Source organism: Petromyzon marinus, chromosome 35 (assembly GCF_048934315.1).
Source record: "Petromyzon marinus isolate PM22_M1 ecotype Great Lakes invasive population chromosome 35, UKy_Petmar_22M1.pri1.0, whole genome shotgun sequence".
Lineage (NCBI taxonomy): Eukaryota > Metazoa > Chordata > Hyperoartia > Petromyzontiformes > Petromyzontidae > Petromyzon > Petromyzon marinus.
Genome location: NC_133701.1, coordinates 4,592,951 through 4,619,283, shown reverse-complemented (window position 1 = coordinate 4,619,283; position 26,333 = coordinate 4,592,951). Strand labels below are relative to the sequence as shown.

The window sequence follows — 26,333 nt, the reverse complement described above, 5'->3', positions numbered from 1 at the left end:
TCCCCCGTACGGCCCTAACAGAATGTTGGGGCAAGTGCTGTTCGTGACCACGTTTTACGCGCACGCGCACACACACACACACACACGGACGCACGCGCACGCATCAACCTCTGCAACGTCGCCTCTGGCGCAAGCGCACTCGGGCGAGGAACGGCGCGCGACCCACCGGATGTGCAGCTGGTTGGACACTTGCGGCAGCGACACCGTCACGCTGCCGTCCGCCGACACCTTCCCGAGGAAGGTGGGACGCGCTCGCAGTGTGTCGGGCGCCGTGCGCACCGTCACCACCTGCTGCAGCCCGCCCGCCGCGCTCCCCCGGTGGGTGAGCCCAAACGAGTACTCCGTGTCCGGCGAGAGGTCGCTGATGAGCCGGTGCGTGGCGCGCTCCTCCATCTCCACGCTGCGGTTGTTGTTCACGAGGATCTGGCCATGGCACGCCGGGAGCGAAATCGAGATCAACTGTCCGGAGCGTCAACTAATTTTTTTTTATATTCTTAGTTTTATTCTTAGTTGTTTCTCTTCAACGTGACTTTACCGAAAAAACTAAGAATATGAATTACTGCAGTCACGAAAGCTTTAAATAAAATTTTTTATTTTTTTTAACAGGTAATGCCAGCTGAGTCGCAAAGCTTTTTTTTTTTTTTGCTTGCGGAAGCGACCTGGCCGTAAATGACGCCTCGATCAATTGGCTCGCCGCGTGGGAATGTATCGCGGCCAAATACTCTGAACGCGTGACGTTGATTTTAAATGTGGCAGGAAAAACCTGGAAGACCCAGAGCAAAATCCACGCGACCCCGGGGAGAACATCAAAACTCCAAATATAAAGGCGTCACGATTGGGATTGAACTCCTCCTGTACACCACGCAAGGTAGTTAACATCTCTCGCCACCGCCGCACCTGAGCGCCGGCCCCTCTCTACTCTGCACCAAATCCTGCAGCTGCTGCGCAGGGGAAACACGGCCTTCAAGATCTGCTCAAACAGTGTTGCGCCATGTGATGGCCGTAGGTCTTCGCCTTTGGCCATCAGACTCATGGAGACCACTCCCATGCCTGTCAAGGTAAAACCGGCCCCTCCTCTGTCCTGCAAACGCGTTCCACCCAGTGGAACGGATTGTTTGCCCCTCATCTTATCCACAACACTCACCCAGCAGTATTCTCTTGCTGGACCGCTGTGCTGTCTGACCCTATTTGTTTTTACGTCACAAAATTCCAAGCACCCGTCCCTGACACCTGTGCCCAAAATGCTAAGGCAACTTCTTTTCGAACCGCCGAGTTAGAACTCGGCGGTCAGTTGCATGAGTTCCCTTAAATCGGTGTCAATTAAGGGGGATTTATTTTCTTGTTTACTTAAAGTGTTTTATGCTACCTTCCACAGCTCTCGGATCCTTTTGAGGCACAGTGCACACCTGGTTCAATTACCCTTTTCTGTAGACTCAGACTTGACCCGTCATCCCTTACAAAGTGGCTTTCAGAGACCATCCTAAAAGCTGCTCTGATTAAGCAATATTGCCTTGACCTGCTCTTCACAGTCTCCTCGACTATGCCTGAAGCAGGGAGAGGAGAACAAACGAACGAACGCCGCTTTGCTTGCTTCGCCAATAGCGATTGGGCAAGTGCCTTAGAGGGGGTTTTAGAGAGGATATTCGGGCCTAATCTTCTGCACTGGGCCACATGGAAGAGGTGGGAGTAACCCCACCGTCACGTGTCCTGCCGATCGACCAACAGCTTTGAGAACACCCATGTCCACTGCTGGGTGGACAGAGGCTAGGGGCGGAGGATTGATGGAACTCGTCCCATTGGTCTCAACTGCCGCGCCCGGGAGGCTGGGCCGACGTGACCCCTGGATTTGCAAGTCCGCTGCCCTGACCGTTACGGCACGGCGCGGCCATTCTTTTTGATTCGTGAGGTTTATCGAAATGCGAACGCATCTCAAGCTGCTGCGCGGAAACAGAGGGCACGTTTATTTTATAGAGCCAGGTTTGTCAGTCAGCCCATAGGCGAAGGGAAAAACAGCCTTGAGCTAAATTTGAACAGGGGCAGGGAGTCGACAGCACGGATGGTGTTGGTAGGGAGTTTGCTCTGCTACACTCGTAAGCTCAGGCATAGTTGGCCAATGCGATGCCATCATCACAGCACAAACACCACTCCAAGTGGAGAGCGGTGCATTAAAGGGCAAAGGGGATTAGTGTGGGACTTGGAATTAAGCGACAGGAGGCTCACCCGGAACGGCGTGCCGTAGGAATCCGGCGTCTCCCAGGAGAAGAGAACGGCCGTCTTCATCACGGCCTTGACTCGGAAATTTTTGGCAAAACCTGCTAATGTAAAACAAACAAACGCGGAGGCCAAATCGCTCACGACACTGCCTGACGTTCGCACGCTCGATCTCTCTCTCTCAAGCCCAACGATCGCCCTCAGCGCCACGACGCGCGTCCCAACAAAGATGGGCACACGCTGGCATTTTTTTTCACCGAAAACGCCGGCCGGAGCGCCAACGTGTTATTTTGTCCGTCTCACCTTCCCCGTCGTTATGGCTGGAGATTGCCCCCCACTCATCTTCCTGCCACGTGGCTTCACTCCCACCTGCCTGCATTTCCAGATTTGGCTTGCGCGGACAAACGCTGCACGACTATATATTGGTCGGGAAGGGCAATAGGCCGGTGGACTTAAAACACATTTCATTGATGTGTGGAGAAGGCAGACAAAAAACAAAACGGATGTAGCAATGCCGCGACATCATGTTCCGCGATACTGTACGATATGAATTTTCATTACGTTATAATTACTGCGATAGAAGTTTCCTATAACTTAGCCACTATTTGCCATTTTTATTGCACTGTCTTTGTGCTTTGCTGTACATCCACTTACAAAAACTGTAATTTTATTTCAATGTGGTTTACTCAACACAAGCCTAACATAATTATTCCAATTATTGCATCTAGAACGCTTATATTACGCACAGTGTGTAAGGCATAGAGTACGATTTATGAAATAATCAGACCAACGGAAATCACAACACGACGTTATTTTGGAAAACGGAAGATACGATTTATCACAGCGACCCTGCCCAGGATGTGTACCTCTGCTTCCCGTGAGGCTGGCTGAGAGCACAATTAAGTCAGCAGTCCGGCTGTCTGCCCGTCTGCCTGTCTGCCCGTCTCTATGTAAAGTCAGAGGCGGCTATTGAATGCAGCCATTACAGACTAACAATAAATCCGTGTTGTCAATTAGAGGCTCAAGGCCACTCCCGCCAAGGTTAACAGAAAAGGCTCCACATCTCTTCTCTCTCTCTATGCCACTTCTGTGCAACGCTCTCGGGGGGTTGCATGTATTATTCAAGAGGAGGGGAGTTGCCTGTAATTGAAACACAACTTCACATTGCTGCAACACTGTTTGTGTGCCCTAATACACGTTTCGTCAGCCAAGCACACTTGGAAACTCTACGCTTTGCGAGGACAAAGACAAATAAATTACATATTTGGAAAAATTATTACACGTTCAAATTGACGTGTAATACATTCAAGTGAGTTGGGGGAGTTGGGGGAGGGGGGGCGGTGGGAGGGGTGGGGGGGGGTTGTGCAGCAGTGATTGGCGACCTGAGTTAGTTCCTGGCACATGGCCCGAATAATCAGCATTGACCAATGTCTGGATATATGGGGAAGGGCGTTCGAGACCTGCCATTGACCGAGACCTTCGTGAGAAATCCTTGGCTGCCGAGGTGTAGAGCGCATGAAGGATAGCAGATGGGATAAGAAGGGAGAGGTAGGGGAGTGTTAGGAGAGTTGCGTGGACAGGCATAGAGTGTGATGATAGGGGAGAGAGGTAGGAGAGCGTGCGTGGATGGCAGAAAAGTGAGATGAGAGGGGAGAGGTGTGTGGCAGGCGGTAGAGTGAGCTGACAGGTGAAGGTAGGAAACCGCGTGGATGGAACCAGGGTGACATGAGATTAGTTGAGAAGTTGGGATTGTGGTCTGGGATGTGTAGACCTCATGGACTAATTTCTTTGTTGTGATACCTCTATCGTTGCTTGTGCTTTTTGTTTAGGTGCCATTTCTAAATTTGTTAATTAATTTTAGATTTTGCTTGGTAGTATGTATGTTTGTTGAACTTCTTTCGCACTGTACGTAGCCAACCGTGCTAATCGGAGGAATTAATTTGCTTGGTAGTGGCTGTATATAATGAATGTAGATGATTACAAGATGCTATTAGCATGAATGACGCTACATATAATTAAAGCAGCATTATTTTTCTTCTTATTATTATTCGAGAGGTGAGAGGTAGCAAGATGAGCGTCCCCCCCTCCCTTCCTGCCACGGCTGCGGCCGCGTGCCTCCTGAAAACCCTCCGGCCCGCTCTCACCCTGATCGACGATGGCCGTGCGGAAGGTGTTGCTGGGTCCGAAGGGTCCGGCCCCCTTGGCGGTGTGTGCCTGCACCTTCACCACGTACACCGTGTCCGGCTTGAGGTTCGCGAGCGTGGCGCCGGCGCTCGCCGACGACACCGACGCCTCCTCGCGGTTGCTCATCTCGCGGTACGCCAGCGTGTAGCGCACGATGCGCCCGTTCTGCCGCGCCAGCACCGGCGGCTCCCAGCGCAGCTGCGCCGCGCTCGCGCTCAGCCACGCCACCACGAGGCTCTGCGGGACGCCGCTCGGCACGCCCTCGGGCGTGGTGACCCGAGCCTCCCCTTCCTCGCCGAGGCCCGCCCGGTTTTTCGCCGCCACCCGGAACACGTAGGTGGCGCCCTGGTGCAGGCCGGTGATCGTGTGGCGTTCCTGGCGCTCGTCGAACTCCAGCGAGGAGAGCGGCCGCACGTCCTCGCGGCCGTAGGAGAAGCGGTAGCCCTGCAGGGCGCCGTGCGTCTCGTCCGGCGCCTGCCACGTGACCAGCGCCACCGTGGACTCCGGCAGGGACACCTGCACGCTCGGTCTGTCAGGCACTGGGGGAAGGACATCAGAATCAGAATGTTTATTTACACCGGAGGAATCCAACGAGCTACAAAGCCCTTTTTCACAGGTGTCCAGTAGATATGCGGCGCTTGTAAAACACGAATGCCATTGCGCCTCCGATTCGCACGGTTGGCTATGCACGGTGCGAAATAAGTTCAACATACATACATCGTCGGCGCGTCTGCTGTGGATAGTCAAGCATGCGGCTGTGAACCCAGGTATTTTTTGTTTGTTTATATTTCTTTACGCGTGCTGCCAAAATGCACGCGAGGCGCTGGAGCGGTCAAGGGGAAAGATCCCAGGCCGGATGTTTGGTAAGTCTCAAGGGCAGATCCTGGAGGTCGTTGCGTTCACTGGAGCAGCAGTCGCAGTGTCTGGTTATAGGGGAGCGACTTGCGGCATCGTCGACGGCTTTGGCCATGACATCTTGAGGTTTAAAATAAAGGTCCACTGCTGGTACAACATGTTACGGAAAAAACAAAAACCAGTTGTGCGTTGGATTGAATGTGTCAGTCGTTTTTCATCGAAAAACAACAACATTTTGATTGAAAGCTTTTGTGACTGCAGAGATTCATATTCTTGGATCTTTCGGTAAAGTCACCACGTAGAATGGAAACAATAAAATAATAAAAATATTAAACAATAAAATTCTCACGACGCTTCGACTGCAACACAAGCAATCATCATCAGGTGTGAAAACCATCAGGTGTAATTTTCACACCTGATGATGATTGCTTGTGTTGCAGTCGAAACGTCGTGAGAGTTTTATTGTTTCATATTTTTATTATTTTATTGTTTCCCTTCTACGTGACTTTACCGAAATAACCAAGAATAACAACAACATTGTTAGGGTAAAAAATAGTTTTCCCACTCAAGTTAGTCGCGACCAGTACTCATTTCCTGATTATAGCCCAAAGCCAGTGATGGAAATTCCACATTCCCGTGGCATAGGTGAGTCCTTCCATAAGACACATTTCAAGGACTTCACCACAAAGTGGGAGTCATTTTACCGACAGCGGAGTGATGAAAGGCTGAGTCAATTCCCAACCGTGATTTCTATTGCAGACGAGGCATTGGGCACTTTACTTCTGTGCCACACAGCCCCATCTGCTACAAATAGTAAATGATTGTCTACTGATGGTGGAGTCGCTATACAATGACAGTGCCAAGAGTCAGCGACTGTGGTGGACACGCTACGCCTCTCTGCTGCCCATAAACCCCTGGGAACTAATGCGCTCACATATTTTGCTGTTATTTCACGGGGAGAATAGCCACATCTTGCCTCCTCCGTGTACGATTCCTCCACGGTAAATTGTCTCACCCATGCACGTAAAGATACAAAAAGATATTCCGTTAAGCCCCATAAACTATTGGGGCCACCGCTGATATCGAGAATCTGTGAAGGCCGACACGGCACACAAGAGAGGTGGGTGGACAGCACCACGTCCGTCTCCCTAGCGACGATGTTTATACACCACGCCAGGTACTTATTTGAGGCCGAGTCGACCTACGGGAGGCCCAAGAACGGTTCAGATATTCGTCGGCCGTGAGCAGCAATCGGACTTGGTGCCCCGCTCCCCGTTACACACACAACAACAACAACCGCCATTCGCCACTAAGTGGCGGTGACGTCACCACGACGCTTGTGCCAGGCCATGTGCACCTTGAGGCCACGTGAAGTCTCGAACGCCCGCTGGCAGGAGGTCACGGGGCAGACCCAGGTGCCACGGGTCGACTGACTGAGATGACTGGCTGATGCACCACCTGTGCCCCCTACTGTGCCAACCTGCTGTGCTTTAGCCACCCGGCGCTCCGCTCGTTGTTGTGAGCGTCGCTCCTCCGCCCTCCGTTGTTGTTGGAGGGCGACTGCCTCCAACTGCCCAGTAGCGTCCTTCACGAGCCTCCTCCACAGAGGCCGATCTTGACACCGCTGGTACCAGTCATCGGCAAGTCCACTCAGCTCCACGTCTTCCTGTACCACACCACTCCATCTCTTTTCTAGCCTGTGCCATGCCCGTTTAGCCCCCTCGATCCGGCCGAACAAAAGCTGTTTCGGCATGCGGTGGCTGGGCATGCGGGCTACATGACCCAGCCAACGCAGCCTTGCCTTCCGAAGGAGCTCACCGATGGGACCTTGCCCAGATCTTTCAAGGATTTGTGAGCTCCTCACACAATCCATCCTGGTTAAACCCAGGATGGATTGTAGGCAGGCTAGCCTAAATGTTTCTAACCGGCGAAGATGTTCCATTAAGGGGGTCCACGTTTCGCAAGCGTAGAGAAGGGAGGGAATGATCGTGGCCGAGAAGACCTGAAGCTTAGTGCTGAGCGACAGACCAGGTAGCTTCGACACAGCGTTACGCAACCGACGAAAAGATATTGCCGCTCGACTGATTCGGAGTGAGACCTCTGCTGTTAAACTGAGGTCTCACCCCGAATCACACAGACATACACACACACACACACGTACAGACGCACACAGGGGCACAGGCTCCCCAGGATAGTGTGGCGCGCGCCCGTCGCACCTGCGGCCCCGGTGGCGATGAGCTTGGCCTTGCTGCGCGCTCCGTCCCCCTTGGCGGTGTAGGCCGTCACGGTGAAGGAGTACGTGCTCTCGGGCCTCAACCCCGACACCACCAGCTCCTGTGCGCCGCGTCACGGGGTCGGGGGAAATCGCGCGCCGGTCAACGGTTCAAGAGGTCAAGGCAAAATTGCGTTCTTCATAGCAGAGCTTTACATGAACAAAGAACCTCCGATGACAATAAAAACCCTCGGATGAATAAATACAGCTCCAGTAACTCGTGCGTGCGCAGGCCGGGCCCGTGGTGGTGGTGGTGTTGGCTACACACGTGGCTGCCCGTCATCCAGCACTGCGGAGGCAGCAGCAAGGGTTGGTGCATCGCCATACAAATGTTGCGAAACTCCCTTCCCGTGGGTATCCAGATGTCATACCCTGGATCGCCAAGAGAAGGCGGTATAGCAGGCACGGACTAATCTCTACCTGCAAGTGCTGCGGGCTGTGCAGCGATCGTGAGATGCACTTTTGCATGAATGACCCTGTGATATAAAAACACCGATGATCATTATCACGACTATAATTTCACCATTTTGTTTACGCGATTGAAAATCTTAGACTGTGCCTGATAGGAGTAGTGACGGAGTTCCACGACAACAATACCACCACCACGCGGGGCAACTCCGACAGCACAGCACAACCCCCGTAAAAAACACAAATAACTACGCAGTGGAAGTGCGCCATGCGCCCACGTAAATTCAAGACCGCACACACACGTGTACAGGCTGGTCCAGATGTCTTGCGACCACCCCCCCCCCCCCCAAATTAATTGACCCATAATTTTTTTTCCTTTGCCCATTCATTTATGTTTTAAATAAACCTCACTTCTTCATTCCAGATGGCTGATACGAGTTCATATACTGTTGAAGAAGGGCTTTGCAGCGAGCGTAAATGGGCTTCATGATAGATCACAAACCAGAAACAACTCGTGAAAGGTATTTTCGAAAGGATTTTTGTGAAAGAGTCAACTAAAGCAGCTCCGGCAGCAAATCTGAAATAACTAAGTAATGTTTATTCAAAACAGAAACGAATATGCAAAGGAAAAAAATTTCAGAGGTCAATTAATTGGGGGGGGGGGGGTCACAAGACATCACATCTGGACCACCCTGTGTAAAAGCATTGCCCCATGCTGGCGCGGCCCAATTTGTTCCGTTTCCGTCGCCACGTTGCAATCCCAAGCTCAACGCGACATTTAACTAGAGCCGAGCCCCAAGGGGGGCTTCCTTTCTCTGGCCACGGCTACGAAGCGTAACGTCGCGTTCACACCCAGCAGGGTGGCCTGCCACGGTTTTGTTGAATTACCCTCCACCCCCCCCACCAGGAGTGACCAAAACAAATTAAAAGCAAAGCCAAGGTTAGCGGGGGCGGTGTCGCAAGGCACCACCACCACCACCGGCGGCGGCGGCGGCGGCAGCGCAGCGGTTAGCGGCGCCTGCCACTCACCGAGCCGGTGAGTGACGAGGTCAACAGTTCAATCCCCGCAGCCACCCCGTGGTAAACTCGGCGGGGGCATTCATTGCCCGCTCCGCGCAGACATGGCAACAAAGGCAAACGCGTTCCCGATGCCCGTTGTTGTTATTACCGCCACTGCTGCTGCTGACTGCCGCACTACGAGGTTTCCTCCTCCACGACGCCTGGCCAACGTGGAAGAGTAATCCAATTTGAAAAAAACAAAATCCTCTCTCGAGCTCAGTTTCGTGAAGGCCCTTCTGCCAGAAGTGGCGTGCACGAGGTAATTGCAGGGCTGAAGCTTTACCGTAAATAAAATGTGAGGTTTAGCGTAGCTGCTCTGCTCTCTATACCGGCTTTCGGCTTTGCGACCGTTAACGTTGAACACTGAGAATTCCACGGGTACACACTTGCCCGCTTCTGTAATCCTCATGCATAACATTTCATCCTGACAATCCTGAAAGAGCTTTAGTCTATCTTTCTTAGCGTTTTGTTAAAACACAAAGAGTAAGCAATAAAAAAAAATGTAAAGTGTAATAATATTTGCTGGATATGCATTCGACCTTCAGCGGACAGGCACGAGCTCTCAATGCAGGTCAAAATAAAACGCCGTTCTGTTTATAATATACATTAATAAAATAATCTGGGGTCATCAGCATATCGGATTTCCAGACCAATATTAATACCAGTCTTATCAAGAGGCATTTGTTCAAGCAAGACAATTCCGGGCAGGTTTAGAGTTTTATACTCTTTGGTTCTTTAGAGTTTTATGTTTGCGTGTATTATCGATGAAGGCTCTGCTGCCTTGTACGTGCTCTCTGCTTCTAGCCAAAGTCCCCAGCCAATATTCACTGAACGGGGACAGGTCGCTCTTTCTCCTGTGCTGCTTTCAAGGTCTAAAACACCACCCCCCAACACCCCCCCCCCCAAAAAAAAAATCCCAAAAACGTTTAAGACCAATTTCTAGACCTTCGGCTGTGCCTCTCTCTCTCTGTGTATGAACTGAATAAACTAATCAAGACAGTTTGCCTCTTTTCCCCCCCATGACACACATCCCATTGCTTTTGTCTTGAGATGCGTTTGCATTTCGGCACCGTATTAATCCAAATTGTACCATGCTGCAAAATAAAATAAAAAATACAGACTAACGTTATCATCGTGGACTTGCGTAACGCCTCTTTAAAGCACTTGCTTGCAGCTGTGCATAGGGCACTCATTTAAAATACTACCCCTTTATTTGTACTATTTATGATCATCATTGACATCATAACCGATCGTCGATCTATCCACTGCTGGATGAAGGACAAGCGAGGAAGTATTCGTGTTGTCCTATCGTGTGTTTGTTTGTGTTTGTTGTCGTAACGTTCTGACCTGCCCCCGCTGGGTATCTGCGCAAAAGCGCTTCAGAGCTCATCGGACTCCGCCAGTGCTAATAAATAGATTCCGACTCTTCGACGGTCTTGTGGCGGACGCCGCAATCAGGCGTCGCTCCCGCATGCGAGGCGACCTCATCGCTCCGTCCCTACGGCGGCCGCCTTCGAGAAGACGGCCGCCACCTTTCCTCTCGCCCCCATTTCCCCTTCCGCAACCGGCTCTGGAGGGACGTGAAGTGATGGAAGATTCGGCACTTCAGCCGCCTCGCAGACTGTCGCAGGCACCCTTCCCCGTCACTCTCACCTACGTGGCTCTCTCACATCTGCATGGCTCATCAACGTGGCTGTCCCCCCCACCCGCCCCCCCCCCCCCGCTCTGCCCGTGGGCCTGTGCAAATATTTCTCTTTTTTTAACAAGTGAATGCGTAAACCTTGACGGGGCACTTAGGGATGCGCGCTTGGCAAGGCAAGATGGGGGGCGGTCGTGGGGGGGGGTGGGTCAGGGGCAGGATCTAAGAGAAAGACACTGGCGTATATAAAACGCCACACAAAGCGAGCCAAGTGCAGCAGCAATTCAACAGCTGGTAAAGAAATTCCGCTCTCTTCCATTTGTTTCGCCGGTTCTTCTGTTGAGACGCGGGCGCCACTCCGCCGTAGGCCACGGTCGAAACGGCGGAATTCACGGGCGTTGGATAAATAAAGAAATGAACAAATAAAATGGCGTAGGTGGTGGTGGTGGGGGGAACGAAGCGCAAAAAGAACAAACGCATAATGAGAAGGCGCGTACAACTACGGGGGCTCAAGGACAACTTCGGCGGCGTGGCAAGGACGAGCGTTGCTACTGGGCGCCGGTGTTCCTGCACGCTTATCGTGCCTCTGTGCAACGAGCAGCTAATCCGTACGCGTGCATATTACGCGCGCGCGTTACGTATACTCGTCCACAAAAGCTCGTCCTGGACCGCTCCACCCAATGTCAGTGAATGAGGCTTTTGTTGTCGTGATGACTCAGCTGCATTGGCGGTGGCGGGCAAACAAAAAAAACAAAACAGAATACTCAACACAGTCGTCACTAACGCTGTGGCCCTAAAAGGAAAAGAGGTATACGTTCGTCTGTTGGGATTTTGTGGACACATTGCTCTTCACAGATGAATATGATAGTGAACCAGTGACCTCTGGATTCCTCTGCACTCCAAAGTGAAAGGAAAGTATACTGGGATGCACACCACGCTCCGAGCGATATTCTCCGCCAAAGCAAGGCCGGAGGAGACACAGAGAAGCGGACACTGCCGTCACCCCTGCCTGCCGGCCGGCCAGGCGCACGCTTTCGCGGCGTTCCTGGTGGAACACGCCTGCCGGTTTCGCAAACACGGTGGTCAAATTAACGGGGCCTAATCTGGCCACATCAGCAAGGCACCGTACCCGTGGGGGTACACGGGGAACGTGGCAAATTAGTGCAATTAACTTCCCCACCTCGTCTGTGGGACTATCATCGATCCCAAAAAGGGCATTAATGGTATCACAGGCCACATTCTGCCGATGAGACACAGCTGAGTCAAAAACTGGTCCAGGGATCACCTTGTTAAAAACCAATGCTCCTGGCAAAGCCAATCCACTTAAAACGTTTGTAAAACCCCCTATAAGTGAGGGGCATTTACATTGCCAAATTTTTATAATCATATTTGCATACAGCCATTCACAACAAAGTCTCAAAGGCCCTCTCGGCCAATGGGAGCCGCCGCTTACGCTGGTCAGCAGGCCACAGCGGCAGCCTGCGTCAGTATATTGCGATGTGACCCCCAATGAAAGCCGCCTGCTGAGACACTGACCGGATCGTACCAATCCCTAGTGGGTGAAGGCGAGAGAGGGGGGAGGGCGTGAACGTGTTGTCAGGTATGAAGCTCCCCTAGCCCGGAGCTCCCCTGAGACAGGCTTGCTCTGTTGGCTGAGGCTGAGTCACTAATAAGGACCCTGCATAAATCAACGGGGAGCGAGGAAGAAAGAACCCCCCTCCCCTGGGGACATGGCACAAACCGGCTGAAAAAATTACCCTAAACATTTAGGAACCCAAACGGCCAGCCAGGTTTTTGCAGTGCCTGCCACACACACACACAAAACAAATCTATCTGTCTATATATGAAATAAAATTCTGTTCAGGTCTGCAGCATAATCAAAGTTCAAAAATGTACCCGCCTATTTCGCAAGCTTAAAGCATCAGCCACACGCGTGAAACACACGCAAAAAAAGAACGTCTCAATTAAAATAAAAACACAAGAAAGAGGAACAGGTAAAAAAGAAGGGGAAAATGTTTTAATCAGCCTCGCTCGTCGTGTTGCTATGTCACACGGCACACTACAGCCGTGCCAAGTTGTCTCATTAGGGTGCCTAAGTCTGGCACTTTGAGCCAAGCCATCCCCCTGCCCCCCGCCTCTCCAAGGGCTGCCTGCTGCTCTGGGCTCATCCGACGTGGCGCCCCTCCAGCCCCGGGCTGCGCTGTGCCGCGCCGCGTTCACAAAGCGCCACAACGCTTAGCTGGCGAGCCACCCCCTCAACAGCTCAATAACTTGCGGTGAACTGGCGTAGAGAGCGCATTTAATGACAACCACAAGAGCCCAGAGCACAAGATCGAAGGCGAGCGGCAGGGCTTCCTCACGCACCGCATGCTTGCACAGCGCTCCGGCAAAATATTGACGAGGCATGACGCACCTCTTTCCCGGGATACAACCTGCTGGGGCACGCGACCTCGCCGGGCGTCGTAAAGCAGCGGCGCGCAACGGTCCACTTCGAGGGGCCATCAACGGCAAGTGCAATGAGCACCCTGGACCTGTCCTCGTGTACAATAATAATGCCACCATTAACAACGGTAGTGCGTGACATTTCCTCACCAAATATATATATATTGATTTTGCAATAGAGGAAGACGAACAAAAAATTGCTGGAGAACAAAATACCAAATGTGCCCCGAGATTCAGATTAAACGCATCGGTGGTATAAAGTGTTAGCGGCGCGACAGTTAGTCATCGTCATCAGCCATGATGTAGCCACTGCTGGATGAAGGCCTCCCCACAAGCCGCCAACATCTCTCGCGATTCCATTGCTCCATCTCCACAGGGAACACGCTTTGGAGGCATTCCATTGCTCGGCAGCCACGCCATCGTGATTTTAACTTGGGTGGCCAAATGAAAAAAAATTGGTGAAAAAAAATTGTGCCCTGCAATTTTTCATCTAGGGCCCAAAAATCCAAAATCGGAATTTTCAAACGTCTCCAGTTATAATCGTGGACCAAACTATATTCGTGCTAAACATAACATTTATACCCCTTATTCTTAGCTCTTTCGGTAAAGTCACGTTGAAGGGAAACAATAAAATAATAAAAAATATCTAAAACAATTAAAAAATTATCACGGCGTTTCGACCATAACAGAAACGGTCATCATCAGGTGTGAAAAACCAACGGCAAGAAACATTTGAAAGAAGCGTCGGTTTCGCATTTATTTATTTTAAAACGGTGCATTTATTTATTTATAAAAAAAACGTTAGCGCCACGCGCAGCGATTTGGCAGTTTATTTAGAAGGACGAGTCCATCTATGTTCTGAAAAGAGGAGGGGGGAGACGAAAAATTAATGTATGCTGTCTGAAAGCCACCGTAAGCGTGAACAATCAATTAAGACCTGAAATGGTTTATCCCTTATAGAATACATATATCAGTCACTCGTTCACTCACTCAGAACCGTCTATTTAAGATGCTACGCCCATCACGCTTCAAATGAAGCCGAACAATGTAACCTTTTTTTAAAGCAATCAGCTCTGCAAATGTTTTATCCATCCTTCACACGGCATGCACCCATTTAATTAACACCCCCATAATGAGCAACACAAAAACACACCCATAATCGCAGCCACCGCAGTCAAATGTGAAATTTTAAACGCAGCGCAACGTTTGTCGCTACCAAGCGTTTTTTTTATCAACATCATCAACCATGTTCAATCCACTGCTGGTTGAAGCCCTCCCCAAGTTGACAGTATGTCTCATGATACTGCGATGTAATAATCTGCCTAGCACCTGCGCACATACTTATTTTTTGTTTTAATACAAACTTACATCGCCTCATCTCATTAGTGGATGTCCTCTCGGACGTGTTCCATCCCTTGGCTGCCACTCCGTTATTATTCTCGACCACCGCCCATCATCCCTTCCAAGCGCGCTGACTTTGCTTAGTAATTTGAATGGGATCACTGGCCCACGTGCATTTTCTAATCGATGCGTTCCTTCATCTCTCTCAATGCGATTCCAAGCGGGCAGCTCTTCACACTGCTTTGCGCAACTGTTCAGCTTTTGTTCCGTGGTTACTTTCGGTGTAACGCGTCTCTCCCCTCGAGCTGCCCTCATCCTTGCCTTGTGTCGTGACGTGTTTTGTTGTTGCTTCTTCTTCCATGTCTTCTGGCCGTGGTAGACCAGCAGGTTTGCTTATTTGATGGGGCCTGTCATCTGTCAGCGAGCGGAAGCTACGAGGGCGACCGCAATTCGCCGTCATTACCGCTCGCGTGCCACCAAAACCCAGGGGAAGTGAGTCCTGATCAGCCCCAGACAGCCGCTTACTTCGCATACGAAAACGGGGAGGTGATTGAATTCATGTGGCACTCAGTGGGACACTCTACACTGCGCCCACTCCCGACCCTGATGCCTGTTGCATACTTGGAGTTTGCGCGTCTCGCTCTCCCCGTGGTCGCGTGGATTTTTCTCCGGGTCCTCCGGTTTTCTCCCTCCACATTTAGAATCAACATCACGCGCGTTCAGAGTATTTGTCCGCTCTAAATTTCCACACGACGATAATCCACTTCGTTGAACTATCATTTGTGATAGCCAGGTTGCTTCTGAAAACGAGCTATATAATAATTTCATTTTATAGCAGCATCATTCATGCAATTGTATCTCACAACACTGAATCAATTACCTACTACTTGGCAAATACAACAAATGAATACCTAAATAAAAGGAAAAAAAAATACGCAGTTTTTTTTTCATTATATAGCTCAGCGGGCCTTATCTGGTAAAAAAAAATGTTTTTTAAATAGTTTATAGCTGTAACCTGCGTGCCGATCAACACACGGCACGGCCCGAAACCACATCGTGTGGCTGCTACACCGCACAACCGCGAACACCTACGCAGTTGTTTGCAATGCATTACTCGCGATGCTCCACTATACGGTGATGGTGGGTGAGTATTTAAACATTGACTCAAAGATTGCCCAGTAAGTTCACTGCACAGCAGGCGTAGCTTCCTAAAACCACCCCTACAAAGCTTGCTTCCACGAACACAATCATCATCCACCCTCTTTTGTCCTTCCCTCTAGTTTTTGGCCCCATGAGAAATCAAGCGCTCCTCCGGCTCGAAATTACCGAGGCACGGCCAGGCCCTGTGAGCTTGTTCTCTCCAAAACTCTAAGACTAAGTGGCGGTTGCCATTACAGATCATAGGGCTCATTAGTTTGTACGAGGGGCTTCCAGGGTCATTAGGACGCCCACAAATCCTAGACCTCCAAAAGACCTCCAAGCTTTCGTTCTCCGTCCGTATCAATCGCTCACGTGTCTGCCATAACTAAATGCCATGAATAAAATATCGCCGACTTCGTCTGCATGCTGATGGCCCAGGTCACAAAGACACGTGTAACGGAATTTAATAAACGCCGGCGATGCTTGGCTTCGCATCATTGTCCGTATCGCACTGCCTGCCGCCAGGATTGAGAAACTGGTGACTCCCATGCCGAACGTTTGAAGGGGTGAGTTAACACGTAGTAGTAGTAGGGCTTTCGCGACCAATATCATCCATAACAGATTTTTTTTAGGGTTAGATCGCGTAAATATCAATGTGTCGTTAAACCCGCCGCCACCCGACACAGCCAATTAGTGAGGTTTGTCACGTAAACAGAACGTGGCAATTCGTTACTAGTTCAGCACGCCGGTGTGTTGGGAGAGTGAACCAACAACATTTACAACGAGAGTACTACGTGTCGCCATTCATTGCAACCAGCCTCATCAGGCGACAGCCAGAGTTGTGGAGAAATCCTCCTGTTTCGGTCTCAAATGGAGGGGATAAGTGTGATGGCGTCACTCGTGGTATAAATTACAATGGGTATCCATCACCGGTTTGGTTGCCGGTGACACGCGGCCGCGGCTGAAACCACGGCTCGACCGGCATCACCCAAAGGTCTGACTTGGGGGGGAGGTCGAAGGTCAGGATAAGCAAACATTCTACTGCAGTCCTCACTAAGTGGGAGACTGCACTGTGATCATCATCATCCACAATCAATCCACTGCTGGATGAAGGCCTCTCCAAACCGTCGTCATCTCTTGGCAGTTCTGGATCTCATCGCTCCATCTCCGAGGTGGAGGGCCTCTCTGCCACTCTGTCAACATTCTTGACCTCTGACCATCATCCCTTACAGCTACGTCCTGCTCATCGCCACTGACTTTGCTGAACGATCACTTACTTAACAGTTGCATGTCTTTAGCCTGCGTGTTTTCCGATCTGCATGTCATTCTTTTTTTTTTGGGTTCTCAGTGTCATTTCAAGTATGCATCTGTCCATATGCTTCTTTTGCTTCACTTTTCATATTTTTGTCAAAAAATTGTTTCGTGTCTAAGACCGTGCTTTTGAAAAATATATCACTGCAGGCAGTATGCAATGATTGAAAACTGTCCTCTGAAGGAGGCCGCCCCTCAGGTTAAATCTCGTGATCAAAACAGCCCAGCAATTGCCATCTATTCACCGAGCATCGCTGCGCCATCGCCACGCAAGGAGCGGTGACGCATCCCACGCAGTGATGCAATACATTTTTTCAGATTCGGGGTTCAAAATTCTATGAAAGAAAAACCATCGCGAGGATTTTGTGTTCATTTGTACTATTCTGTTCGTAGTTTTTCATTGTTTTCCGTCTCGTTTGTAAATATTCCTTCTCTCCGTGACTCAAAATGTAAGCATCAGCAAGCAAGTTGCTAACAATTTGTACGAAAAGAACAGTTCTTGATTCTCAACGCACACAATGTATCTTTCGTACTTGATTTGAAGCTTCCGTGACTGCGGGAATCCATACTCTTTGGTTCTTTCGGTAAAGTCACGTAGGTAGGAAAATAAAACAAAAATAAAAATAATATATCACGACGTTTCGATCGCAACACAAGCGGTCGTCCTCGGGCGGAAAAAATAATCCAGCAGTGGAAAATAATCCAGCAGTTCTACTGCTGGAAATAATCATCCAGCAATAGAACTGCAGCAGTAGAACTGCTGGATGATTTTTTTTTCCGCCCGAGGACGACCGCTTGTGTTGCGATCGAAACGTCGTGAGAAATTATTTTTTATTTTGTTTTATCTTTATACCTACGTGACTTTACTGAAAGAACTAAAATCATACCTTTCGTACGTATAACAATATATATCAACCGACGACACAAACCTCGTACCACGTTCCCAGCCACAGCATTCTCAGCGAACGTGTACAGCACAGTTAATCTGCAACTCATTCTGTTTACAGGTTCTCAGATTCCATTTATCTGTGCCTACACAGACTGCAGACCTTGCCTGTGCTCTTGCAATCCCCTTCGCAAGGGAAGTCTAAAGTTTTGTACCCATTCCGTTAGTTGGATTCACGCCAAATATTGCTTTCTGGCACTACTATGGTATTGTACAGAACATACCGTATACATATACGTGACAGAATAAACTGTGAACCAAATATATTTACTCATGCTATCGAAACTCGACTGGCTGTGCTCCCTCCCGCACGCCACTGAGTATAGCGTGCACACACACACAATGTACCCTCTTCACGTGAGCTACTTACGTAGTCAGCCGAGTCATCCATTTCCAGCTGCACGCAAGCAACGAGAGATAAAATGCCACGGTTAATAAAGGAACAGATGCATGCGTGTATATGCATACATAAACATACGCGAAAAGGTGCAGCGCTGAAATGACCCGCTTACACAACTGCCGAAGGAAGAGCATCCACTCGGGGTGACGGCACCCACACATTAGCCCGCGACACACAACCTGCCAAGCGACTCACTGCAGTGTACCCATTTACACTGCCGGGTGAACAGAGGTCGAGGGTGATACAAGGAACTCAACCCATTGCATCTACTGCTGTGCGGGGAGATCGAATCGAACTGGCGACCTCTGGATTGTAAGCCCACCGTGCTACCCACTGCGGCAGCATCCCACGGTGGCAGAGGGCGCCGTGGTGGCAAGCTGTTAACTACCTCGCCTGGTATACATAGAGGAGGTCGTGGGTTTGATCCCGACCCCAATGCCTGCTGTATATTTGGAGTTTGCGTGTCTCTCTCCCAGAGGTCGCGTGGATTTTATTCTCCGGGCCCTCCGGGTTTTTCCCTCCACATTTAGAATCAACGTCACTCGTTTAGAGTGTTTGGCTGCCGTGACACATTTCCACGTGATAAGCTACTTTGTTGAGCTATAATTTGCGATAGCCAGGTCGCTTCTGAAAAGGAGCTATATAGCTCAGTGGGCTTTACCTGGTAAAATAAAACATATCTACGTTTTCCATCTCATACTGATTTACATGAGATTTATTCATAACCATGTTAGAACACACTGACAAAATGGATATCTCTGAAGCACCTCCATGCCTCTCCCCTTCACTGACCTGCACTAACCAGGGTGGTTCTGTACAATCAAACCAAACCCCTTTTAAGGGAGGGGGCGCGGAGGAGGCCATGACCCTGTAAATCCGCTTCTGTTATTCTCGATCAAAATACACCAGGATGAAATCACCTCACGTGCTGGTGCAAAATGGACCACGGCATTCATGAGGCGGTGAGAGATGGCGGTGACTTGGTGAGGCCTTCATCCAGCTGTCAACAGATCATGGCTGATACTGACGACGTTGCTGTTGACGCTGCTGTAGATGATCATAATGCTGATGCTCCTACTGTTGTTATTACTGCCAACGACGCTGCTGCCGTTATCGAACTCCCTTCCTTTACGATGTTAGGACACCACTGGAGCCACGCACTTTTAAATCATCTCGATTGAACACTCCTTCCCCCGCTCCTCCGATTAGCGCGGTTGTGAAGGAAGTCCAACGCAACACGTCGCAACCGCTGACGAGGATGACGACGACGAACACCGACGACGACGCAGCAAAGCCCCCTGGCCCTGCCGGGAGCCGCCCTCACCTGCTTGTCGGAGAGCATGAGGTCGCGCACGGCGGGCGCCCCCTGCGGCTGCCCGGCCTCCACGCGGGAGTAGTGCACCTGGTAGCCGCGCACCTGCCCGTGTTGGCGGCCCGCCGTGGGCGTTCGCCACGTGACGCGCACCGTCGTCGAGTTCACCGTCTCCAGCTCCACGCGCCGGGGCGGTCCGCTCGGCACTGGGGACGGACGGGCGGGCGGGTAGGCTCGGTTACAGAGTTGGAGGTGGCGGTGTTGCCCAATGTGACCACTTTTGTTGTCGCGAGATCTTCGTGACTTGTCGGTTCTTTTTTTTTCCTCGTGAGTAAATTTGGTTGAAGCGACCGCGCGGCAAATCTCGCGACTCTCGCGCCGACCTCCGAACTCTCTACCTGAACGCTGTTGCAGAATCCGTTGGAACCGCGGCTGCGGCCGCAGCATGCACCAACTTCTAGCGGAACAAACCCATGTGACGGTGGACCAACAGCCTCATGCGAGTACATCCAGAGTAGGAAACTGGGACAAGGATTGTGAATTATATTGGTCGCGAAAGCTTACGTGTCAAACTGGGAAAAGGAAGTTGCACAGTTTTAGGAGCATTTCCCGGTAATTATTAAGGATCTATTAACAGTTCAATTGGAACTGCTTTTTGTGTTCAGTTTGTTGTCCTTCCCACGTGCCTCTGATTAGCACGGCTGGCTATGTACGATGCGAAAAAAGTTCAACGTACACACGTACAATACTTGGTAAACGTTGCAGTTAAACGCGTTCTCAGCGGTGTTTGAAACGTATAGTTTTCCAGCCAGGACTTTTATTCTGCTACGGCAGGTTTTTTTTTTCTTCTTCATCTTCTCATCGTTTGAGAACTGTCTCGCGACCTTGCAGCGACTTTCAAAGGGTCCATCTATCGAGAGCTGTCGACGTTCTGCGGTTCACTGGGTGACTTTATAATTTAACGAGCTGCCCCCTCCCCCCCCATCAGGAAACGGGTTGTGTACGGGCCAAACGGCCAGGTCATTTATACTTGACGGGGAAATGTAATTTGGAAGAAAATTCCAAACGTATGCCCTTCCCCCCCACCACCCATACGAAGAAAGGAAAAGTACGGTTCCCCACAAAGCTCGTGGTGGTTTTATCTGCCGGCTAATGAAACGCATGCACTGTTTGACGTCTCTTTAATGGCCTCTACTTTGAGCTTCCAAGGCCCGAGGCTCTCTTGCTGAATCGGAATAATCTTATTTGTTGGCCGAAATAAGCTCGGCACAATGTCAGTGGCCAGTGGACAAACCATGCGAGCCATGTTTAAATTGGGCCAATCAGAGGAAATGTGAGGTTTTCCGACAGCAAGTGTTACACTTAATCATACACATATTCCGTTTTATGATAATAATTATACATTTGATGCCATGTTCTTTGGTACAAATAAAACTATATGTGCACCGCTGGGTCTCATTGCTTCTTTCAGTCTTCCCCTCCTCCGTACAATGACCCAGAACTTTGGCGATAGCGTCCAGGGTGAGAGCGAAGCCATGGCAGAGGATAAAGTTTCTCACAGTGAACCGGAGCAGTTTTACAGTCGGCCAAATTGGCCAGAAAGAGCCGTTAAATAAACACAGAGAGACACACATGCATGCATGCATGAGGAGGAGATGTGCCAGCCCAGGGCACGACTACAACCACACGGATGCGCGCATCGATCAACCACCGACCCCCCCCCCCCCTTCATCCCCCCGCCCGATGCGGGCGGCCAGCGAGGGCACGCTGCCTCGCAACGGCGCTGAAAGGTAAAAAGTGTGAAAGGCCACGTGTGGGAGTTTGAAAAAGTGCAAATGGGTCGAAAGCCCGGTCATTGGGAAGGCCGCGGCGAGGTACGAGTGAGCTCAGTAAAAGGCTGTCTCCATCCAACGCCACACCTCCCACCTCCTCCCTCCGCGTCGCCTCCAAATTGACGTTTATTTTTTATCACGGTTCCTGAGCAGAGGCCTCAAAAGAATCAACACGCGAAGCGGCCGGCATCAAACGGCGTCATTAGAATTGGCGAACGAGTGGCGGGGGAGGCGAGGTTTCTCGCGCGGAGGATTTCATCTTCGAGGCCCGCGCCGCCCAGACGCGTGGGCGCAGTGCCCCACGTGCCGACTGGACTCCAGCGGCCGTCTCGGTGGGCATCTGTGCCCGTGGTTCCGCCGGGCGGGCACATGTTTCGCGCGGGTTCTGCGCATCTCTGGGACGGACACTAAAATGGTCGATGCGCGTGCGGCCCATGACCCCTTGCGGAGCTCCGTGGTGGTAACTCGGGCAGCACACGGGGGGGGGGGGGGGCACTCAAGCACAGGGCGACCATGAAAAATGCAGACGAGGAAAATTAACTTGATGAGGACGAAAATTATTTCACAGCTAAAGTCAGCGTTGGCGGTTATCCCAGAGCCACGTCAATTATCATTTGGCATAAGAGTGTCCTTTTTTAAATATATACAGGCTATTCATACGGCATTGGTAACTAACATAAAATTAACCCTGCTGATATACGGAAGAGGATAAAAAAGAAAAACATTGAATGTTGAAAACCTGAGCAAAAAAAATCGGTTAGTTCAACAAAGTGGTTTAGTTTCCAATTTGTTTTTTTCGTCGTCATTGCAAAAAATACTTACAGATGAAACGCCGATTAGTTTCGATGGTGTTGTTGATGGCCGGCAAAAGGCAGGTTTTGCTTTAATGTGGCAAAGCACCCCCAAGAAAGGCCGGTGGGGTGGGGGCTTCAGTTCTGATGGTGATCGAATTGCCAGAGATTGCCCAGCGCAAAGGCTTGCAATCGCCGATTGTTAAGCTGCAAAAGTACGTGTTCATATGAAATGTGAATGAAATAGGTCTTGCATCTGCAATGAAAATTCTTGTTTCTGGACAGGACGCACAGTGCAGCAGCGGCAACCACAAGTGATAATGGACGGTGCTCCGACCGGCCGAGAATTTCAGAGCGAAGAGGAGAGAGAAGAGAGAAGGTAGAACAAAGAAAGGAGACACGAGTGAGTCGTGGAAAGTGCTGTGCCGAGTGCCTGCTGCATCACGGGCAAAGCAAACAAATCAATATTCTGTTTTGAGGTATCACTGTCATCGCCAGAAAAATTTCAGATTCTCGACGGCCTTGTCCGTAAGTCGTCCACTGGCTCACTCACCGCCCTCGACGTCAACGCGTAAACATTGACAATCAACTCGCCACCGCGCGAAAGAGTGTCTAAGGCTAGGCAAGTCTACGAGGCTGCGTGCGAGGCTAGACATCTACCTGTAAGTCTGTGCCACTCTGTATGAGTCTACATCTCAAACCATTGACGCCACGGTAGCGAGATGTTAACTACCTCGCCTGGTATACAGGAGGTCGTGGGTTTAATGCCGACCCCAATGCCTGCTGCTGTATATTTGGAGTTTGCATGTTTTCTCTCCCTGTAGTCACCTGGATTTTTCTCCAGTTCCTCCGGTTTTCCCCTCTACATTGTAAAATATGCATTTAGAGTATTTGGCTGCTATAAGTTTCGACATGATGAGCCACTTCGTTTGAGCTATCATTTGTGACCACGTCGTTTCTGAACAAGAGCTATATTAGCTCAGTGGGGCTTACCCGGTAAAAAAATATAAATAGTTTAGTAAACTGACCGCATAGTATCGGCACTGGCCGCTTCAGGGAGTGATCATGCGGCCTTGCGGTAGGGTGTTTCCCACCGCCCAGGTTATTATTACGGGGGTGCATTCACCCGAATATATGGGGCGCCTGCTTCACAGGGGACGTTAGAGATCCCCTGGCATCATTCACACAAGAGGAAGAGGCCGTTGCGTGCCGGCGTCGTCGTCGTCGTCGTCGTCGTCCAAATTTTCCAAATGTTAAATATTACCCGCACATTACTTCAGTTGGAACGTACACAAAAGTCATTGCCCCCGTCCCACCCCCACTTGGCGGTGGGGGTGCCCCTCCTGAAAGGAAAGTCGCGAGACTCGGCGAGAGTCTTCCCTGCGTCATAAATAAAACACACGTGCTAACTTTACTGGCAGCAACTCTTTTCGATGTTCATCACCTCCGATCCGGAAGCCGTCCGCACAACTGGCTCGCTCGCTCAACCTTCGACACCGACGTATAAACGCCAGCGATCAACTCCCCCTCGACGTCTGAAAGAAGAAGAAGAAGTCTGCTATTGTGGAGGAGAGTGAGAGGGAGGAAATGGGACGGATCAGATACGAGCGGGGAGAGAGCGCTGTGCCGTCTGAGATGACAGCAGTGGGGGGGTGGTGGGCGTTTGGCTGAAGATGGGTGAGGAAATCCCATCACTCGGAAGGCGAATCAATAACGGAACGGCCCAACGCTAGGGCTGCGGTGCGATAACGGCACGCGGACTTCCATCCTGCTCAAATGTCCACTTTGGAGCACGAGTGCTCGGAGAGGGAGGAGCTATCGAATAAAACACATCTTCCCCTCGGAGCCGCCACCGCCACCATCATCACCACCAACCCACCACCAACCCACCACCACCACCACCAAACCCCACCACCGCCGAGGGAAGCAAAAAATAGAAAGTGCCGGCGCAGCGGAAAAATAGGCGGAGGACGACAACTCCCCGGTGAATAGGGGCCGGGTGAGAATGGGAGCGCACGAGTCCATTACACCCGCACACACAACGACGAGCTCACACCCGCAGCTGCCGCAAACACCGCCATTCACAAAGTTGTTGTCAAGAGCACCGCACAACACGCACACGGAGAGACGCACAAAGGGCAAAGATCCCCCGTGTAGCCTTTAACAGACCGTTGGGGCAGGTGTGTGTTAGCGAGCACCTATGAAGGCCGGCATGGCACACGAGGGGGTGCGTGACCAGCGCCACGCCCGGCCACCTTTGTCTCCCTGGTGGCAACGTTTACACATTGCGCCAGGTACTCATTTGAAGCTGATTAAACCTAGGGAAGGCCCCAGGAGTGGTTCAGATAATCGTCAGCGGTATTGGTCGTGAGCGGGAATCAAACTCGGGTCACCAGATTCACAGCGCAGCGTGCTAACCGCTACACCACCGCTCCCCGCTACACACACGCGCACACCGGCAAAGAGACTCATACACACACAGACACACACATGCACAAATACAGCAGCAGCAGCAGAACGTACACTTGAGATTCAACAGGGAATCGATCAGAGAAGGTGAGCAGGAAGCCTGTGGAGTGAGGCCACAGGGCACGCAGCGTCAGTGACCACCGCTGCTGGGAGCTGTCAAGGGTTCACTCTGGCTCAGCGGATGCTCTTTTTGAGCGGTCGAGGTCAGAAAACGGAACGGGAATCGGAAAACCGCTCAACGCAGCGGCGTGGAGCACCGAAGAGAACACGAGAGAGCAGTGCAGAAAGCCGACAGAGAAGGACTCTGGCCAGACACAACCGTTAGCTGCAAAGGCACCAAGATTAGGAGGGAAAACACTGAAGAGCCACGTGAGAGTGTCGGCCCGGCCAGCACGGCTGCGGTGTGGGCGGAGTGGCTGCCACCTTGACGTACCATCCTCGAGTGTGCGTGCCTGGATGGGCAGTGACGGGGGCCCCGGGCCAACCACTGTGTGGGCCCGCACCGTCACCTCGTACGGGGCCCACTTGGTCAGCCCGTGCAGCTTCACGCTCCTCCGGTCCTCGGGCTGCCGCGGCGTCTGGCGCCAGCCGCCCCCCCCGCTCGGGCGCCCTCCCGTGCCGTGCGCTTCGTCCCCGTCGTCCCCTTCATCGTCGTCCCTCCTCCCCGACTCATCGGCGTCCGCGTCTGCGTCTGTGTGCGGTGCGTCTCTGTCGGGTGCGTGCGCCGCGCCTTGGCTGGGCAGCGCCCTGTACGCGACCGTGTACCCCGTGATGCTACCGTGCTGGCTGTGTGCGGGTGGCGGCTCCCAGCTGACCAGCAGGCTGCTGGAGCTCAGGGCCACGCACGCTATGTTTTGTGGGGGTGCGGAGGGGGCTGTGGGTCGGGTTGGGATTGTGGTGGAGGTGACGGGGGGGGGGTGGTGGGGGTGGGTCGGGGGGGGGGGTTTAGGGAGAGGGAGGGGTCACCGTGAGTCATGGTAATGGGATGAAACATCTGAAACCACTGCAAACAAACGCGAGCAGCTTTCTTTGGTTAGTAAAATATGAAAACGATGTTAATGACCTTGGGGGTGAAAAGTACAAGTTAGTCAATGTTTGTATGACTCATGTTGCAGGTCTGGGGGGGGGGGGGGCTCAACTTTTTTTGTTAAGGCTGACCCTCTCGTACACCCACACCTGTAATTCAAACGCGGAAATTCAGCACAAAGGGCATTGCGGTGGGGGGGGGGGCACGGAGCACACACAACGCAGCAGCTCGGGAAAGCGTTTCACTCTCACAGGTACATCAGAGACGCCTTCAATTAGTGACTGCGAACATTCATTTAGCATTGAGATTTGACTCTCACGACCGCGCTGTGTCCTAAATAAAAGCAAAAGCGGGAGCCTTACAATTCCAAAGACGTGAATACAAAAAACATTAAAACCACCGCAGGCCTGGTAAAAAATAAAAAAAAACCTCCGGTTAAGGACGTAAATAAATCAGCGGTGAAAAAACTTTCTTGAAAGATAAACGAAATTCCAAGCCAAATGCCATCATCATTAAAACCTTCCAGTTAGCTGTGAAATAATTATACGAATAACAATAATAAATTCGGCGGCAGGGTGGCAGAGTGCACCATTCGCAACAATAAACGTCCAAACGTATCTCAGTGGAGTCATCCAAAAAGTCTACCGCCGTAACATCCATATCCCTTTAACAGTTAAATAAAACGACAACTTAA

General features: G+C 51.2%; 1 protein-coding gene across 13 annotated transcripts in view; it reads right to left on the bottom strand.

The window, feature by feature from the left end:
• Positions 1 to 26,333, bottom strand: part of LOC116948983 (receptor-type tyrosine-protein phosphatase delta-like) — a 614,820-nt gene that overhangs the window by 61,048 nt on the left and 527,439 nt on the right. For 10 of the 13 annotated variants that reach the window (XM_076071860.1, XM_076071855.1, XM_076071861.1 and 7 more), the window contains 7 exons: positions 25,046 to 25,486; positions 19,533 to 19,726; positions 18,179 to 18,205; positions 7,467 to 7,584; positions 4,356 to 4,934; positions 2,221 to 2,315; positions 167 to 423 (listed from right to left, as the gene is read on the bottom strand). In XM_076071860.1, the coding sequence (XP_075927975.1) occupies positions 167 to 423; positions 2,221 to 2,315; positions 4,356 to 4,934; positions 7,467 to 7,584; positions 18,179 to 18,205; positions 19,533 to 19,726; positions 25,046 to 25,486 (1,711 nt within the window). The remainder of the gene's footprint in view (positions 1 to 166; positions 424 to 2,220; positions 2,316 to 4,355; positions 4,935 to 7,466; positions 7,585 to 18,178; positions 18,206 to 19,532; positions 19,727 to 25,045; positions 25,487 to 26,333) is intronic. The other 3 variants (XM_076071866.1, XM_076071859.1, XM_076071865.1) reach the window with 2 other exon arrangements.